General features: G+C 36.0%; 1 protein-coding gene across 3 annotated transcripts in view; it reads left to right on the plus strand.

Moving 5' to 3' along the window:
- Positions 1-20,410, plus strand: part of Stag1 (STAG1 cohesin complex component) — a 305,418-nt gene that overhangs the window by 129,821 nt on the left and 155,187 nt on the right. For all 3 annotated transcript variants that reach the window (XM_050139376.1, XM_050139375.1, XM_050139374.1), the window contains one exon: positions 15,324-15,400. In XM_050139376.1, the coding sequence (XP_049995333.1) occupies positions 15,324-15,400 (77 nt within the window). The remainder of the gene's footprint in view (positions 1-15,323; positions 15,401-20,410) is intronic.

Consider the following 20,410-nt stretch of genomic DNA (forward strand, 5'->3'; position numbering starts at 1 on the left):
GAGAGCCTTCCATTTTCTGGTATCCTCTTCAATTTCTTTCTTCAAAGACTTAAAGTTCTTGTCAAATAGATCTTTCACTTCCTTGGTTAGAGTTACCACAAGATACTTTATGCTATTTGTGGCTATCATGAAAGGTGATATTTCTCCAATTTCCCTCTCTGCTTCCTTGTTCTTTGTGTATAGGTGGGCAACTGATTTTTTGGAGTTGCTCTTGTATTCTTCCACATTACTAAAGGTGTTTATCAGCTGTAGCAGTTCTTTGGTAGAGTTTTGGGGTTGCTTATGTACACTATCATATCATCTGCAAATAACGAAAGTTTGACTTCTTCCTTTCCAATTATTTTTCTTGGTTGAGTCTTTGTGAAAAGGTTTTGGTATCAGAGTAACTGTAGCTTCATAAAAGGAGTTTGGCAATGACTCTTGTGTTTCTATTTTGTGAAGCACATTAAGGAGTGTAGGTATTAGCTCTTCTTGGAAGTTCTGGTAGAATTCTGTATTGAAACCATCTGGTCCTAGGCTTTTTTTAGTAGGGAAGATTTTGATGAAAGCTTCTAATTCCTTGCGACTTACAGGTTTATTTAAAATGTTCACCTGGTTTTGATTTAATTTTGGTATATAGTACTTATCTTTAAAAAAAAAAGTCTGTTTCTTTCACATTTTCCAATTTTGTGGCATACAGGCTTTTGTAGTAAGATCTAATGATTCTTAGTGCTATGAACTTTCCTCTTAGCACTCCTTTCATAGTGTCCCATAGGTTTTGGTATGTTGTGTTTTATTTTCGTTGAATTCAAGTAAGACGTTTCATTTCTTTATTTCTTTCCTGACCCAAGGGTGGTTCAGTAGTTTACTGTTCAGTTTCCATGAGTTTATAGGCTTTCTGGGGGTAGAATTGTTGTTGAATTCTAACTTTTTTCCATAATGATCCAATAGTACACCGGTGGTTACTACAATTTCTTTGTATCTACGGATGTTTGCTTTGTTACCTATTATGTGATCAGTTTTTGAGAAGGTTCCATGAGATGCTGAGAAGAAGGTATATTCTTTTCTGTTTGGGTGGAATGTTCTATAGATGTCAGTTAAGTCCATTTGGTTCATTACATCTGTTAATTCTCTTATTTCTCTGTTAAATTTGTTTCTGATTAACCTGTCCATTGGTGAGAAAGGAATGTTGAAATCTTCTACTATTAGAGTGGGGTTTGATGTATGCTTTGAGTTCTAGTAATGTTTCTTGTACTTATGTGGGTGCTTTTATATTAGGGATGTAGATATTCAGGATTGAGACTTCCTCCTGTTGAATTGTTCCTGTTATGAGTATAAAGTGTCCTTTTTCATCTCCTTTGATTGATTTTAGTTTGAAATCAATTTTGTTAGATATTAGTATAGCCACACCCGCTTGTTTCTTTTGTCCATTTGATTGGAAAACCTTTTCCCAACCCTTTACTCTGAGATAGTGTCTGTCTTTGATGTTGAGGTGTTTCTTGTAAACAGCAGAATGTTGGATCCTGTTGTCATATACATTCTCTTAACCTGTTCCTTTTTATAGGTGAATTGATTCCTTTGATATTAAGTGATATTAATGACCAGTGATTGTTAACTCTGGTTATTTTTTCTGGTGGTACTCTTTAGTGTGTTTCCCTTGTTTGAATTGTGGTGGTTTAGGGTTGTCAAATGCTTGTATTATTATGGGTGTTGATGGCTTCTTGGTTTGTGATTTTCCTTCTAGTATTTTCTGTAAGGCTAGGTTTGTGGCTGCATATTATTTAAATCTGTTCTTATCCTGGAATATCTCCATCAATCGTGAATGCAAGCTTTGCTGGGTATAGTAGTAGTCTGGGCTTGCATCCATGGTCTCTTAATGTCTGCAGCATATTTATCCAAGACCTTCTGGCTTTCATGGTCTCCATTGAGAAGTCAGGTATAATTCTGATAGGTTTCCCTTTATATGTACTTGACATTTTTCCCTTGCAGCTCTTAATATTCTTTCTTTAATCTGTATGTTTTGTGTTTCGATTATTATATGGCGAGGGGATTTTTGTTTTGATCCACTTTATTTGGTGTTCTGTATGCTTCTTGTACCTTCATAGGAATATCCTTCCTTAGGTTGGGAAAGTTTTCGTCTATAATTTTGTTGAATATATTTTCTGGGCCTCTGAGCTGTAATTGTTCTCCTTCTTCTACTCCTATTATTCTTAGGTTTGGTCTTTTCATGATGTTCCAGATTTCCTGGATGTTTTGTGTTAAGAATTTGTTGATTTGTTATTTTTTTAATCAATGATTTTTTTCCCTCTATAATATCTTCAGCGTCTGAGATTCTTACTTCTATCTCTTGTATTCTGTTGTTTATACTTGTTTCTGTAGTTCCTTTTTGTTTACCCAGATTTTTCATATCCAGCCTTCCCCTGGTTTGTCTTCTTCATTACCTCTATTTCATTTTTCAAGTATTTAACTGTTTCCATTACCTGTTTGATTGCTTTTTCTTGGTTTTCTTGGATATCTTTGAGAGATTTATTCATTCTTTCTACCTTTTTGTTTGTCTTCTCCGTTTCTTTAAAGCAATTTTTCATATCCTGTTTAAGGTCCTCTGTTATTTTCATTATGTTATGTTTAAAGTAGATTTCTTCTACTTCTTCTGGAATAGGGTGTTTCAGTCTTATTGTTGCATTATCCCTGGATTCTTGTGTTGTCATGTAGCCTTTCAGGTTTTTGGAGGAATTCTTGCATTGGCGCCTGCCCATTTCTTCCTTCAAATGCAGCCAGGAGAGTCTTGGTGTCTTGGTCCAATCTTTGCTGTGACTGACCTTCTGGTCTCATCTCCTCAGTGCAGGAGCAGAAACTGTTCCAGGGCCAATGGCCTTGCAGACAGTAGGGCAGGTTTGGGGGAATTAAGAAGTTCCTGCAGCAGGAGCTGGAGAGGCCCTGTGCTCCCTTCTCGCACCTTCCGCTCCAGGATGGCACACACTCATCCATCTGGATGGATCTCCTCAGCACAGGAACAGGGACTTCTGGTAGTCCAAGGACCCTGCAGACAAAAGGACAAACTTGGGGGGAGGGCTGGGTCGTGTGGAATAAAGAAGCCCCTGCAGCAGGAGTAGGAGGTGCCCTGCACTTCCTTCTGGTTAGGCAGGCCGACACTCACCCCCCTGGGTGGATAGCCTGAGTGCAGGAGCAGGAACTGTTCCTGGGCCAAGGACTTTCCAGACATTTGGGCAGGCTTGGGGGAGGCAAGGTCTTGTCTAACAACGAAGCCCCTGCAGCAGGAGCTGGAGGGGCCCTGCTCTCCCTTCTCCGACCATCTGCCCCAGGATGGTACACACTCACCTGTCTGGATGGAACTCTTCAGCACAAGAAAGTAAAAATGAAAGAAACAAGAGAAAGAGAGAGACAATCAAAAGTTGGCCCTGTCATGTTTATAGTATCCCTTTAATATCACAATGTTAGATAATATTTATTAAGAATATGTAACTCTAATCTTTTAAATAAAAGGATGATTCATATATAGAATACTTGGAAGGTCTTTTCTGTTTGGAATACTTTTTGCTAGTATAGAAGGGTTAGTATCTTTCATCACATCTTGGTGTCAGTGACATCAAGTTCTGAGTATGCAATGTGATGTCATTAAAAACTAGAAACTATAATGTTATTTGAAATACTGTTATACTGTCAGGTAGCAAGAATTTACCTGTTTTTAGTCTCATGTCTTTTATTTCTTCAGGCATCTGTCACCTTTATGCATTTTTATTTTTACTTGGCCTGAGACAAAGGTTAGGTTCCTACTGTGGCTAGTACAGGACCTAGGGGAAGGAAAGTTTCAAATGGGAAAGAAGCTTCAAAGAAGAGGATTCCATTTCTCTTATACTATAATAAGGTTTACGTACATACCTTTGAGACAGTTTACTACTTCTTTATTTTATTCTCTTAAATCTGATAAATATACAATATTTTGGATAAGGGTATCTAGTGCTGTTGGCCCTTTTTTCTCTGTATATGAAGACTGTAGGTAGAAATGGTTAGACAACTGCTGGAATTACTTTCTGGTTCTAAGAGAAAGAAAGCAATCCTTATTTTCCAAACAACATTTTAAACTGCAAACACATGTAAGTAGATCGAGTTCCATTCAGTTCCAGGGAGTTACTAGAGTTCTACCAAACCCAGCAACCCATGAAAATGTCCTATCACTTCATGGACTTCAAGTTAAGCAATGGTAAAAATGGAGTTACTAAACTTCAACCCAGTATTTACTGAACTTTTTACGAACTGCAGACACAATATTAAAATACTTAATTTGTGTTTTTTTTTTCCCCCTGCAAATATCTTTGAACTTCAATGTGCTATACAGTCTCCAAGTTCTAGGAATTGAAGCACTTATCAATGCACTGGATGTGAGGCCCTGTCCTCACCTTCACAGTCTGTTATCTCAAACAATCAGTCATTTAATAGACTAATGCAATGAGAACACAGCTCTCAAAAGATGGTGTTCAAATGGCCCACATAAACATAAAAACAAATTTCAGTATGGTTGTCCATCAGGGATATGTAAATGAAGTGTGCATTGGGATTCTGTTTCACTCCAGTTATAATGTCTTCTGACCCTATGGATGGAAACCAAGGCTCTCAATGAGTTAATAAATGAGCAAACAAACAAATTAATAAATAGGCAGATAGGTGGATGGATATAGATCATCTACTAAATAACCCAACTCTGCCACTTTTGGACATTATACTAAAGATTTGGATGTCTGCATACCACACAACAGGATGTTTTTTTCAGCCATAAAAAGAATGAAATCTTGTCAGTTGCAAGAAAAATCAAAAAGGCAGTTAACTAAAAAAATAAGTTATTTGAGTTTCATAGAGACTATGTACATCTTGCATTGTCTCAGCTCTAATAAGTAGTGGAGCTGAAAAATACTACTTTGTATTATTTCAAAGATCTTGTAACTACAATGTATTACAAAGAAAGGTTCCTTCTTTTTATTCTATGTTGTCATTATAATTGTTAGCACTAACCTTTTTTTGTACATAGTGATATTTATCAAACAGTATGTTTTACTTTTAGTTTTGAGGTGTTTTTAAAATTAACCTTTTTTCATATATGTAATCTGAGGTTTCTCTCCCACCCACCCCCATTTCCCAAATAATCACTCAGAAGCATAATATCAATTATAAATATTTGGACAATGGCTCAGACTTATTATTAGCTAACTCTTAACTTCAAATACCCATATTTCTCATTTATATTTTGCCACGTGGCTGTGATGTTGCCTTGTTTTTTACATATCTAGCTTCCTCTGTGTCTTACTGGCTTCTCCCAGACTCTGCCCTTTTCCTGTATCTCTGCCTGAATTTTCTACCTGCCCTTATCCTGTCTGGCTTTAGCTATCAACCAATGAGAGCAACACGTAGTCACAGCATACAGTAGGACATCCCACAGCACATATGATAGAAAGAAGCCATAAATTTTTGCATTCTGGTAAATTAGTGTTTGGTTTTGTACTTGTATACTTCATTGTGCACACATTAATGAAGATTCCACAAGCGCCTTTGTAGACATTTTGTTAGTGTTACTTTGCTTGCAGTGAAATGGAAGTCAGGAAAGATTTATTTTTGTTCATGGGTTAGTTTGTTGTTTTAGTTCATGGTTGGGTGACTACTTCTTTGAACTCAAAATATAATGTCAGCTGACAGTTGTAGCAAAGGCTGCTTATTTCATGGAGGCTGGAAATTAGATAGGATTGTTAACAGAAAACCTCTAGATCAAGATATAACTCCAAAGTTAACACTGTCAGTGACCTATTTCCTTCAGGTAACCACCACTTGCTAGCATTTTTAACACGTGTAAAAAAGTAGCTCCCCAAGCTGCAGGTCAAAGTTTCAAAATGTGTAAGGGATTTCATATTTAAATCATATCCTGCTACCCTTTTACCGCATATGGTGGTTTTCAAAATGTAATTATTCTTATTTTTAAAGAGCGTGGTGTTATCAGTTCCATTGTTGCTCAAGAAAAAGTCCAGTAATATAAAAAAGAAATACCTTTAATATCAAAAAGAAATTTCTGTTCTTACAACATTTAGTAGCATAAAACAAACAGTTCATTCTAAAAAGTAAGTGTAGGAGCCTAGAAAGTAGGAGAGACTAGAATAAAGACTGAAGCCTAGCTGGCCAAATGCTAAAATCTTGTAGATCCATATCCAACTTTCAGGCTCATAATGGTATAATAGAAGTTCATTGTGTTTGGAAAACTCCACCCCTGCAGCCTTGCAATTTGATAGCCCACAATTTCCTCCCATTCTTCCTCCCCTCCTCTCTATCTCTCTTCCTTTCTATCTGCAGTTTTCCTAGACCAACATTCCATATCCTGTTTATTTTTAAGTTCCTGGCATCTTGATTGCATCTTAGCTTCATTCTTTGTATATCCCTTCTTAAGTAGTACATACAGTAATTACAAACTTGTCAGAAATTGCCCAACCTTCCTGGATTTTTTTTTTTTTTGAAATGTGGATGGATGTGTCTGTATAGTCTTCCTTTCTGCATTCTTGAAAAATCAGCACTGTTTTCTATGGGATCATTTTTACTTTTCAGCTTGAGTCATAGCCAGGCTTAAACTGTGGTTGCAACAGTCTCTTGAATGCTTGGTAACTGAGCATAGTAAAGTAATCTTGAGGAAACACTTCCTAGGTGGTTCTTTGTGAGCAGTTTTTTCTTGTAAAACTCTTAAGGGAGAGCCATTGAGATGGGGTTTACACTATCCTTGAGTTTGCCTCGTGCATGAACTGGCTTATTTTTGAAATTCCTTCAAGGTATTCCTGTTATCCAGGTGTAGGGTGTTTGTCTAATCTCTCCTAAAGGGGCATCGTTAATCCCAGTTTATAGGATTTCTGCAAAAATCACTGAACAGATTTTGCAACAACTATTAAACACAGCTAGCAGTACCTGAATTCTATGTTCCCTTGAACTGCTCTAGACCACATTATTATTCTGTCATCTTTAAGTTTAGCCTTTAAATTACAAAACACATATGGGTTTTTGTGTGTGCGTGCGTACATATGTATGTATGTGTATATGTATGTGTTGTAAGAAAGAGAGGCTGGGCTACGTCCCCGGCACCCAGCCGCCCGCATGGCTGGCTTATGCCTGGAAATAATTACACGGAAACTGTATTCTTTTAAACACTGCCTGTCCCATTAGTTCCAGCCTCTTATTGTCTAGCTCTTACATATTGACCTACCCCATTTCTAATAATCTGTGTAGCCCACGAGGTGGCTTACCAGGGAAGATCTTAACCTATGGCTGTGTCAGGAGTGGGAAAATCATGGCGACTGACTGACTCAGCTTCTTTCTCCCAGCATTCTGTTCTGTCTACTCCGCCTACCTAATTTTCTGTCCTATGAGGGCCAAGGCAGTTTCTTTATTAGTTAACCAATGAAAGCAACAGATAAGATACAAGACCCACCTCCATCATGTATGTGTGTATGTATGTATGTGTGTAACACAAATGATCTCTAGTCTAATTCACAAATAGAAACCTCATGAGCAGTCATTTTTCTCCAAATTCTACTCGGTATGTTGGCCATCTCAGTTTCCATTAAAATCCCACACTTTGTATTTCTTAGAGCGTTTTAGGCCTCTGTCCTGAAACCTTCCAGATTTCTTCCAAACTTAATTCAAATGGTTCTGAACTCAGTGATGAAGTTTGGTATAGTCATAACCTCTTGTTTTAATTTTCTGGATTGGTCGGTTTTCATTACAAGCAGGAAAGATTTATTTTGACATCAACATTCAGAATTTTCAGTTCATACTCATTTGTCTCTGTTACATTGAGGTAAAGATTCGAATGTCTAATGGCCGTAGAAATGTATGATATAGGCTATTCAAATCATGGCATTCAGGAAGCAGAAAAAGAGAAAATAAGAGGCCACAGGACTATAATCTCCAAGATAAACTGCAGTGACCTCTTTCCTTATGTTAGATCTCACCTTCTAAAGCTTCTTCCACTTTCTATAACTGTACAAATAACAATTGGTCAAAATCTCTACATATGGCCCATGACAATAATTCTATACTTATGATTAGTAAGAATTGTATTAATCTTTTACAAATAAAAAATAAAAATGGAATCAGGAGCATCACTGGAGAAATAGGTCAGTGGTTGTCTATAGAGGACACAGGTTCAGTTCTTCCATGCCCTCTTGTGGCTCACAACCATCTGTAACTCCAGTTCTAGTGGATTTGACTCTTGTGACCCTTGAAGGCACCAGGCATACACTCATATTAAAAAAATAATAAAAATAAATATTTTTTAAAAGGATTTATTCTACTCATTTATGTATACTTTGTTTTGAGAAATACATCCTTCGAAATATTTCAGAAACATATGTTATATATTTCTTACCCCCCAAATATCAATCTTGTTTTCTTTTTCCTGAAGTTAACCAGTTTTTTCAGCTTACTGCATACCTTTTTAGTAATATTTTAATATATGGTATATATTTAAGTATTTCTTTTGGAATATATGAGTGTATCGTGCACACTATTCTCTATCAATCCCAGATGGCATTAATGTATTTTGACAGTTCAGGGGAACCCTTAATAATGAAGAACAAATAGTGATTAGTCATAGCCATTCTGTCAAAGTATATCAGTTACTAGCCAAATCTGTTTGCAGATTGCTATTAGAGGTCTTAGTTTTCTCATCTGTACATTGAGAAAGACTAGTACATTCTCATAAAACTGTTGGGCAAATTAAATGTATTGACATGAAAGCTTGTTAGTAGATAGTGAGTAAGCACTCAGTTACTGACTGTTGCTACCACTGTCAGCATTTTTTTTCTAATCTGATTTTTATTCATGCCATGTCACTTCTTAATTTTTGCTATTACAGTGATTCACAGGATACTTGTAAATTACTTACACATTTTTAAATATATGACTGCTTTGCTATAAGTATAGTCTCAGTATCAAAGAATTTAGGAATTTGTAGTTTTCTTAAATGTTTGAAAAATTACATACCACAGAAGTTGAATTAAGCCCTTCTCTCACGATCATTTTTAAAAAATCATTTTATGTGGAGATAAGGTTTTGCTCTATAGCTTGATATGACCTCAAACTCAGAAACTTCCTGTGTAAGTCCAAGAGCTGGGATTACAGGTATGTGCCATCAAGCCTATCCCAAGTTATTATTTATTGTTAACAACAGAATCTTTAAATTCTTTTCTTCATTGGAAATATTGCCTTCCTGGAAAGACATTATCAAATAATCTTCTAAGTTTTTTTTTTTTTTTTCAAAAAGGCGTGTGTGTGTTTGTGTGTTAGATTCACTTGTCTTTGTTGGTAATAAGTTAAATAGTTCAAGATTCTCTCGTGAGTTTTTAATGTTTAAAAGAGTAGTATTTAATCTCTGTTTTAAGTATTTTTCTTTGTTTTAAGAATTTTATTTCTTTTTTTTATTTTATTGAGAATAAGGAAAAAAAAAGTTTCCGCCTCCTCCCAGCCTCCCATTTCCCTCCCCCCCCCCCCCCCCCCCCCCCCCCCCCCCCCCCCCCCCCCCCCCCCCCCCCCCCCCCCCCCCCCCCCCCCCCCCCCCCCCCCTCCTCGCCCCCTCCCCCTCCTATCCAAAGAGCAGTCATGGTTCCCTGCCCTGTGGAAAGTCCAAGGTCCTCCCCCCTCCGTCCATGTCTAGGAAGGTGAACATCCAAACTGGCTAGGCTTCCACCAAGCCAGAACATGAAGTAGGATCAAAACCCCTTGCCATTGACCTTGGCTTCTCATCAGTCCTCATTGTTCGCCATGATCAGAGAGTCCGGTTTTATCCCATGCTGTTTCAGTCACAGTCCAGCTGGCATTGGTGAGCTCCCAATAGATCAGCCCCACTGTCTCAGTGGGTGGGTGCACCCCCCGTGGTCCTGACATCCTTGCTCGTGTTCTCCCTCCATCTGCTTCTCATTGGGACCTTGGGAGCTCAGTCCAGTGCTCCAGTGTGGGTCTCTGTCTCTATCTCCATCCATCACCAGATGAAGGTTCTATGGTGATATGAAAGATATTCGTCAGTAATGCTATAGGATAGGGTCAGTTCAGGTTCCCTATCCTCAGCTTCCCAAGGGACTAACTGGGGACATCGCCTTGGGCTCCTGGGAGCCACTCTAGGTTCAAGTCTCTTGCCAACACTAAGGTGGCTCTTTTAACTAAGATATGTGCTTCCCTGCTCCCCTATCCAACCTTCCTTTATCCCAATCTTCCTGTTTCCCCAAGTTCCCCCAATCCTCCCCTTCTTACTTTTCTCTCCCTGTCCCCCCTTATCCCCAACTCACCCCATCCCCAAGATCCCAATTTTCTCCCCGGCAATTTTATCTACTTCCCTTAGCCAAGAGGATAACTATATGTTTTTTCTTGGGTTCACCTTCTTATTTAGCTTCTTTAGGTTCACCAGGTATACACTCCATGACCTTTATTTATGGCTAGAAACCAATTATGAGTGAATACATCCCATGTTCATCTTTTTGGGTCTGGGTTACCTCGCTCAGGATAGTGTTTTCTATTTCCATCCATTTGCATGCAAAATTCGAGAAGTCATTGTTTTTTACCGCAGCATAATACTCTAATGTGTATATATTCCACACTTTCTTCATCCATTCTTCCATTGAAGGGCATCTAGGTTGTTTTCAGGTTCTGGCTATTACAAATAATGCTGCTATGAACATAGTTGAACAAATGCTTTTGTCATATGATAGGGCATCTCTTGGGTATATTCCCAAGAGTGGTATTGCTGGGTCCAGGGGTAGGTTGATCCCGAATTTCCTGAGAAACCGAAACACTGCTTTCCAAAGTGGTTGCACAAGATTGCATTCCCACCAGCAATGGACACTAAGGACAACATTGAATAAATGGGACCTACTAAAGAATTTTATTTCTATGGATGTAGTACATCACAAATATGTTGTTCACTCCCTCCTCTCTCCTTGTCATAGTCTTATCATGTAGACAGGTTAGGCTGAGATCATGGTCATGTATTATTATGCCAAAGCAGACATATATACATCTTTATAATCCAAAATACAAAGCCCGGGAGGTAGCTCAGCAGGTAATGGTATTTGGTGTCAAGCCTGGCAGCCTATATTTGATCCCTTCATGGGGTAAAGAAAGAATGGCTTTTGCAAGTTGTCCTCTGACTCCCAGCTATGGGCGCACATGCACATACACATTTACATTTTTATACAAAGAGAGGTTTGAATGTAAAAAATTAAAGAGCCCCAAATCAAATGTCTTAAGAACACCACTTTAATTTTGATGCTAGTGTTCAGTTATGCAATTTGTTTTTCCTTTTCAAAGAAACTTTCAGTAAGAAAATACTCAGGATGTTAGATACTTTGAAACAAGAAATGCAATGAAAATTTTAATAAGTCATGGTGTATGTAGTACTCTATAAAGTGTGTTACTGGGGGCATAGGATATATATATATATATATATTTCCTGTTAGAAAGTGTAAAATTCTGTAGTGTATTGGATAAAACTTTGAAAATACCTGAGTCTACTTATAAATTACAGAAAGTGAAAAAAATAAAAAATTTGTTTCTAAATACAATATACAGCTGCTATAACAACGAGAATTTTTTTTAAGTTTTAACAAAGTATATTTTAAGGGAAAAACTGTTATAGCAATCTGGAGAGGTTATCAAAGTCTTTTTTTAGTCATGTTGTCGAGAAGAATGAGCAGTTGAATTAATAAGCAATTTACATTGGATAGTTCCTGTGTCAATGCTCCAAATAATTTTTTTTTTTGAGCTACTGTATTTCAGTGAAAGTGCAGGTAAATGTACTGTGCTTGACCTTTTGAGGTATCAGTCACGAAAATAAGCGCATTATTTATAGTGCTCAGGAGCTTAACAGCAGTGTGTTAAAGTTACTATTCAAATAGTATTGCTAATATTATCCTTACTCTTTTTTTTCCTCCTTGCCTAAGGCTATAAACAACCAGTGACGGGTAAGGTCAGGTTTATAAGGTTTTAGGCTTTTCATGTTTCTAAATTTTCTAAGTTGCAGAGTTGGTTGGAAGAACCACAGAGCATGGGTATTCTAAGGAAATATGATTTTTTTTTCCCCAGTTCCTGATTCTACCGTCGTTATTTGGCCATATTCTTAAAATTAGAAAAATTCATGGAACAAAGATATAATTTACATTAAAATTGACACATTTCCGTGTTCAATTGTATGACCTTTTACAAATGCATGTAACTACCTAATGCCACTTCAGTCACAATAAATATATAATAACTTTCCTATCTCTTGAGTTTTTTACACTGAATTTCTTATCTCTCCTCTTCAAGTATACTTGATCATGCTAGGGACTTTCAGCTTCCTCAGTTTTTTTTTTTTTTTTAATTTTTATTTTCAAGACAGGGTTTCTCTGTAGCTTTTTGGTTCCTGTCCTGGAACTAGCTCTTGTAGACCAGGCTGGCCTCGAACTCACAGAGATCCGCCTGCCTCTGCCTCCTGAGTGCTGGGATTAAAGACATGCACTACCACCTCCCGGCCTGTAGTTTGCTTGTTTTAGAAGTATTTTAGTTTGTTTTTTAAAGACAGGATTTCAATGTGTTGCTGTGAGTAGCCTAGAAACCCTAAGCAGACCAGTCTGGCCTTAGATTCACAAAGATATTCTTCTGCCTCCTGAGTGCTAGGATTAAAGGTGTGTTCCTTCACGCCCCATTTTGGAGCTTTGTACAAATAGCATGATGCTCTGTCTTTTAAAATAATTTCATTACATTTCATTTACTTATTTTATGTACTTATGCATATGTGTATATGAGTGGACTTGCGCTTGTCACAGTGTGTGGAGGTCTGTGGACAGTTCCTGTGTCAGTTTTTATCACTCTGACTCCAATATCAGAGTCATTTCATCAGTCCTGGAAGCAAGCATATTTACCTCCTGAGATATCTTGCTGGCCCATATACTTTGCTGTTTTGATGCTATTTCTTCAACCTTTTTTTTTTAAAATCAATATTAGTATTATATCCGTTGATTCTTTTACTAATATATAATTTGTTAGTTTATGTACTGCACCTTTATGCTTTTGAAAATTTATTCAATTGTGATTTATCACCTTTGGCCATTTATGTATGAGTGTTCTCATCAGTGTTTGCATTTTTTGTTGAGTAAACAGTAAAATTCTTGAATCATTTCTAAAAATCATCTAACATTAAGGAGCTTTTACTTCAAAGAACATGAGAGATGGCTAATTGGAAAAAATGCTTGTTGTACAAACATAAAAACTGGATTTCAGCTCCCCAGAATCTACATAAAATCCTGGGTTATCAGGAAATCCCATCTGTCTGTCATCCCAGTGACAACAAGCGAAAACAGGAACTCCCTTGAATGAAGCTGGCTACTCCAAATATCAGTTCTGGATGCAGTGAGCTTTTGCCTCAGTTATAGGTGGAGAGTAATTGATGGAGACATTTGATGTCAATGTCAGGCCTCCACACAAATGCACCTGCACATATTCCTGTGCACATATTCGCACTCCCACATATATACACATAAAAAGAATACTTTAAATTTTTTTAAATATGCATTTCTGATGACTCTATATTAAATCCTTGAGAAATCTGTACTACATGTTTATTGCTTTTTGCCACATTAGTCTAATTCATTGATTAAAAACAGAATTGTTTATCATTATCACTGTTTCTGTGATTCAAGAATTTTATAGCAGCTCAGATGGAGTAGTTCTGATTCTCTGGGTCTGATAGGGCTATGTTCAGTTTGCTGCTCAGGGTCACAGTCATGTAAGTCTTGTCTAGGGGATGAATTTCTTTTTTTCAGGAAACTTAAGAGTCCTTACTTCAAAGTCTCTATAGTCTCAGTATCGTTGATGTTCCCTACAACTCATAGAAAAAAGTAGGACTGTATTGCTTTTATGATCTAATATTCAGGTCACATGTAGAGTAATTTTCTCCTTAGTATGTTTGTTCTGTAAGGGCCACTATTTTCATAGTAATTGGATGATTTCTTAAGTGCTTGAATTGCTGGTGGTTGTTGGGGGGTGTTCATTTGAAAAATTTTTTTTAAAAACTTCAAGCCTTAAACTTGTGCCTAAAAAATATTACATTTATTTATTTGCTTATTTATTTGTGTGTGTATGAGCATGCCCCATGGCACATGTAGAGGTCAGAAGAGAGCTTGTAGAAGTTGATTCTCTCTTCACTATGTGGGTCCAAGGGATGAAACTTGGATCAGGCTTGGCAGCAAGTGCCCTTAACACTGAGTCACCTATGCACCCCAAAAACAAAACAACGAAAATTTTGAATATGTTACACTTACCCAAATAAAAGTGAACCTTGTTTAAAATATTAAGTCAAGATTCTCTGCCTCAGTGTTCATTATAAACTTTTAATTTCTTTAAATTACAGGGTTTTTCTCTTTGATCTTAGAGATGGCATCTTATGCAGTTCAGTTTGTCCTGGAACTTGCTATGTACCAGAGAATGATCTTGAACTTGATACCCCTTACCTCATTTCCTAAGTACTGGGATTATTGGCATGTACCACTGTGCCTTGTTTATTCAACACTAGAGCTCAAATTCAGGGTGCTTTATGCATACTAGACAAGCATTCTACCATTCTTCCTGTCTCAAAATTACATTGATGTGTTTGGAAGGGAGGGGCCTGGAGGCCATGCTAGGGACAGTATTGTTGCCATTTGTATGCTGTGCTCTGCAAGTCAAGTGCTCTATCACTAATCTGTATAGCCCCAGGCTGAAATTACATTGATTTTTCTTGGAAATACATTTTTAAAAATTCACATCAGTATATTAATAAATTATATAATCATGTTTGAGGTAAAATTATGCCATAAGGTAATACAAAAGAATTAGGATAGTAAAAATTTCATCTTTAATCATTGTATAGAACTTAATCACATGGTTTTAGAAAAACTTAATTGAAATGTGTTATGTTTCTGTATTGTATGTTCTTTTAAAGTAGGTGGTATAAAATGAATTTGAGGAACTGAAAGATGGATCATCAGTCAAAAGTATTGGCTGCTCTTTCAGAGGACTTGGGTTTGGCTTCTAGCATCCACATGGTAGTGTACAACAATCTGTAATTCCCATTCTAGGGAATGTGATACCTTCGCCTGGCTTCTGCAGGCACCACACACACACACACACACATGTAGGCAAGACACTTCTACTCATAATTTTTTTTAATTAATGGAAAAATTTGAAATGAACAGGAAACCCAAATAATTTTATTTAACTTTGCAATAGTGATGAGATTAGGTTTATTGTTTAATATGAGGTAAAGATTAACTATAAAATCTATTTTTCCACAGGTACTGTCAGAATAGAGATGTTTCGAAATATGCAGAATGCAGAAATCATCAGAAAAATGACTGAAGAATTTGATGAGGTATAATATTCCAATATCTGTACAAATTGATTTCCTTTCATATACTTTTGAATTGTTAAATATGTTGATTAGTCCAAAAGTTTTTGGCTTGGTGCATAAAAGAAGACAATAGTATTTATAAAGGCTTGAGTTAAAGTTAACATTTTGCATTAAGTCTGACAGTCTCCAATTCTTGACTTCATTTAATTATTTCCAACATGAAATGCTACCTTTCTTAAATGCTTTAGAGGGAAAATGGTTAGGGGTTGGGTAAATTTGAGCAGTGTTGTATGTGAACCTATATTGGACATTATTGAGACATATTATTTAAGTTTGTTAGAAATTCTAGTCCAGAAAATTTTGCTTAGCTGTATTTAATCAAAAATTTCTCAAAACTTATATGGCACAGAATCTTCTCACTTTCTAGATTTTCCACACACTTGTGTCCTTCTACTTGGAACATGTTGCTTGAGTGCTCTAATTTCCATTTAGAATATGTGGTTCTATTCTTATTCTTCACAAACTAATCACAGTTACTAGTTCTGATGTATTATAAGATTCGGAAACTCTTTCGGAAACTCTTTCAGAGTTTAATTTTTATATTGTATTTGTGGTAACGTTAGTTCTTGTATTCTCTTAAATTCATCCCTTATTCTTCTCATGTATCCTTTTGATTTCTGGAAGATATCTGTTTCCTAGAAGATGTTCCTCTTTTGGCAGTAACAGGATTATCTTCTCTAGATTAATTTTTGTGATTTGCTCTTTCTTTTTATTAATATCTATTTCCATTTGAATAAAGCAGTAAAAATATATGTAATTTAACTGATGCCCTTCCAATCAGATTGTCACAATTTATCTTGCATTTCATACCAAAAGTATTTTACATGTTCTCAATTACAGAAATATTTTGCCCTTATCTTTTACGTCATATTTTAGTCACATTCTATAAGAATTAAGTGAGTTGTTATTCATGCATTGTTATATCTTCTATTTCTCTTCTTCATTTTTTAAATTTTTAATGATTTTATTTTTATCTTATATACATTTATGTTTTGCTTGCATGTGTGTTTATGTAAGGGTATCGGACCCCTTGAAACTGGAGATATAGTTTGTGAGATGTCATGGCAATGATGGGAATTGAACCCTGGCCAATGCTCTAATGGTTTATTCATTTCTTCAGCCCCAATTTCTCTTCTTGAATTTTGTGTCTAAAACACCTCTTAAATTTCTAGATTTTTTAATCCTTCAATTTGTTTGATCATAAAAGCTGATTTTGGCTTAGATGACATTTTTTTATAGTTTATTTTTTCCCAGTTGGTGTGAATATCTATATGTGTTTTATGTTAAATACTATATAGTTCAGATTCCTAAGACTAGTATCTAAGTTAATTAACTTATGAAGAGGAAACTTCTATTTTGGCTGATGCTTTTGTAGGTTCCAGCTATTATCTATTTACCTGATCCTATTAATTTTGTGGAACTTCACCTTATCAAGGCAACACTTGGCCAAACATGTCATGGTCAGGGAGCAAGACAAGAGAGGGAACTCCCCCGCATTCCTTTTGAGTGCAGTCTCAGTGACCCCAAGAACTCCATGCAGCTACCACTTCATGTGCCAGTCTAGGGGTAAACAAACTATATCAGATGTGAATGAGTTGAAGTACAAGGACCTTCTATATGCTCCTTTTGTTTTGTGGTGGAATATAAGAAATGTGTGCTACTTTAACTTAAAATCTAATAAACTTTGGAATTTTGAAATATTTTTATAGAGATACTTTTCAATCAATTAAATTCTCATTACGTTAAGAATTTATATCTAGCCAGGTGGTGGTAGGGCATTATAGCACTCAAAGAAACAGAAGCAGGCATTTCTGTCAGCTCCAGACCCTCCTGGCCCACAGAGCTAGTTCCAGAACAGTCAAGGCTACTCAAAGAAACCTTGTCTTGAAAAAACAACAAACAAATAAAGAATTTTTATAAAGTATATTCAAGAATTTAAATATGGGCCGGGCAGTGGTGGCGCACGCCTTTAATCCCAGCACTCCCGAGGCAGAGGCAGGTGAATCTCTGTGAGTTTGAGACCAGCCAGGTCTACAAGAGCTAGTTCCAGGACAGGCTCCAAAACCACAGAGAAACCCTGTCTCGAAAAACCAAAAAAAAAAAAAAAAAAAAAAAAAAAAAAAAAAAAAAAAAAAAAANAAAAAAAAAAAAAGGAATTTAAATATGGCAGAAGAAGGTGAACCCATGTGATATGTTAGCCTGTCAACTATCTCAACAATGCCAAAATTATAATACAAGTTATTGAAATCAAAGAGTTCCTCCAATCTTTAGTGTACTAACATTTGTTCTAAGCAATATTGTGAATTTGTGAATAGAGTTGCCTTACTTTGCTGCCACTAGCTCACTTAATCCTTGAAAAGTTCAGGTTCTTAGCTGTCACCCACATAGACATTCTTAATGATTTGTGGTACATTTGTAATTTATATGTAAAATTTCATGGAAGTGATTTTGATGACTAATTGATTCTAATATATAATAAAACTTGATAGCTACTTCATTAAGAGGAAATAAATCAGAAAACTATTTTATTAATACTATTCAGGTATGAATATAAAAACTGAAGGGAATACAGAGATAAACGAAGCGTTTATTACAAAAAGAGTCATTTCATTGTAGAAGCATTTTAGATAACTAGAGGATGGTTAAAATTTAGGGAAATAGGTCATTGTATAGACAAAATTATTCCTAAACTTTTTTTTTAAACAGTAAGCAGTTATGAATAATAATGAATCACAGAGAATGAAATTACCCAAGAAAAAATTTAGTTTACATTGCCAAGTAGTTTTCCAAAATTTCATGTAGTATTCTAGAGAATATGTCTTAATAGGAATGTTTTCAATGATTTTCCTTTCACAGTACAAGTAACAGTTTGATCAAGAGAGGTATATATAATTTAAAGTCAATTTTTATGACACGTTAAAACATCTATTTATAAATATACATGTAAAACAAATATACATTTCTTTGACAGTCACTTTAAGAAAATCTTATATTTTTGCTTCTTTGTATACACCTGATAAGTGAGATGTAGGTAGAATGAGTTAAACTAAAAATGCTTTAATTTTGGAGATGTTCTTAATACACATTACTACCGAAGTATTCTCTTACTTCAGCTCTTTAGTACAAATTATAATGCTCATTCAAAAAGCTAATTTTGTTTTATTTTTTTAATTTTGGGACAGGGTCTTGTTATGTAGCCTAGGCTATCTTAGAATTTCTTGTCAATTAAGGTTGATCTTGAACTCTTAGTCTTATTGCACTAACTTCCATAGTACTAGGATCATAGGTGTATATTGCTGATAAGACCCAGAATGCCTTTCATCCCACCATCTTGGAGGTAGAGACTGTGGCATGCTGATATCAAGAGAAGCATAACAAACTTTAGGTATGCAGGAGTTTTTACAATTATTTCTAACAACCTTATTTAGATATAAACTAGTGCCCATAGTATTTGTGGTTTTTCAAGACAGTAGATTTACTATATTCTTGTTTATAATTAGTCACTAGATTATAATTCAATACATAATACTTAATTACCATTTTATTAATTCTAATTTCTGTATTTAAACTCTTATTATGTTTCATCAAGGTCAGCTGACATAGTTTCCATACACTTGTTAACTTTATGTAGGAAACCTTTTGTAGTCTACCTCACTTATTATATTCACTTGGTCCTATTCTAAGTTGTGAGATTTTATTCTGCTCTACTAAAATGTTTGCAACTTAACACAAACTTTTGTCTCTTTAATTTGAGACAGCTGTTATTAAATCTAGTGCTTTCATCTTATTAAGCATGTTGTCACTGAGCTATATCTTTCTTCTGTGTGCCTGTTTCTGTCTCTCTTTGTGTCTGTATGTTCACTTTTCAGTAGTGTCTCAGTAAGTTGTCAAGTTTGGCCTTGAAGTGGTCCTGTACCCAGGCAGGTATTAAACTTAGGCTCCTTCTTTCTTAGGTCCTTCAGTAGCCCCAGGCTCCAGGCCTGTACCATCTAGCATTTCTTCTCTTTTCTAATTATATCTACTTTCCTGAACTATTTTGCTTAAATTTTATTATTAAACTTTTTATTTCTGTATCTCTTCACATCATCAGAGGTTTTATTTTTAGCAATTGTTAATATGATTGTGAAAATTGAGAAAATATAAATAAAATACTGTTCTGGAATTATCTCTGGAAATTCAAATTACCTCCCATTTCAAATTAAAGTTTCCGTTTTTCCTGTTATATGTTACATTGTTAAAAATATTTTATGACTTAATGGAAAGATTAAATAACATAAATTTGCCTAAAGAGATACTCCCTTTCTGTCCGATCTTTCTCAAAAATCTTCAAAGGACTTGCTCAAGTTTTCATAGGATGTATTGTTAATTCCCTGGCAATTTGTCAAGCTTACTGCTTTTTAAATAAGTCTATGTTTAAAAATATATGATAAATTAAAACAGTGGAGAAAGTATTACGTTCTGCCTGCTCCATTGCATCAGAAGACGTGAGTACAGAGTCCAAATTTATTGTAGTAAAGTCTATGCTGTGTTGTAAGTGTCCATACAACTGTACTAATAGATTTTTCATGTGAAAATAAGTTTGAAGTAAAATGAGGTATTATAAAATCTCTTCAATGAGAGCTGGGATGATGACTTGGTGGGTAGGAGTGCTTGCTGTGCATGCATTGCGACCTGAGTTTGAATCCCAAGCATCCACTTAAAAGCTGATTGAGAGAGACAGAGACAGTTGGATTACTAAGACTTTTTTTTTTAATTGAAAAAAAAAATTTCTGCCTACTCCCCGCCTCCCATTTCCCTCCCCGGCTCCCTTTTCCCCCCTCCTCCCACTCTTCTCCCTTTTTCCCCACTCCTCTCCCCCTCCCTCTCCAGTCTGAAGGGCAGTCAGGGTTCCCTGCCCTGTGGAAAGTCCAAAGTCCTCCCCCCTCCATCCTGGTCTAGGAAGGTGAACATCCAAACTGGCTAGGCTCCCAC

This window comes from Alexandromys fortis, unplaced genomic scaffold (assembly GCF_014885135.2).
Source record: "Alexandromys fortis isolate MF-2015 unplaced genomic scaffold, M_Fortis_MF-2015_v1.1 scaffold_36, whole genome shotgun sequence".
NCBI lineage: Eukaryota > Metazoa > Chordata > Mammalia > Rodentia > Cricetidae > Alexandromys > Alexandromys fortis.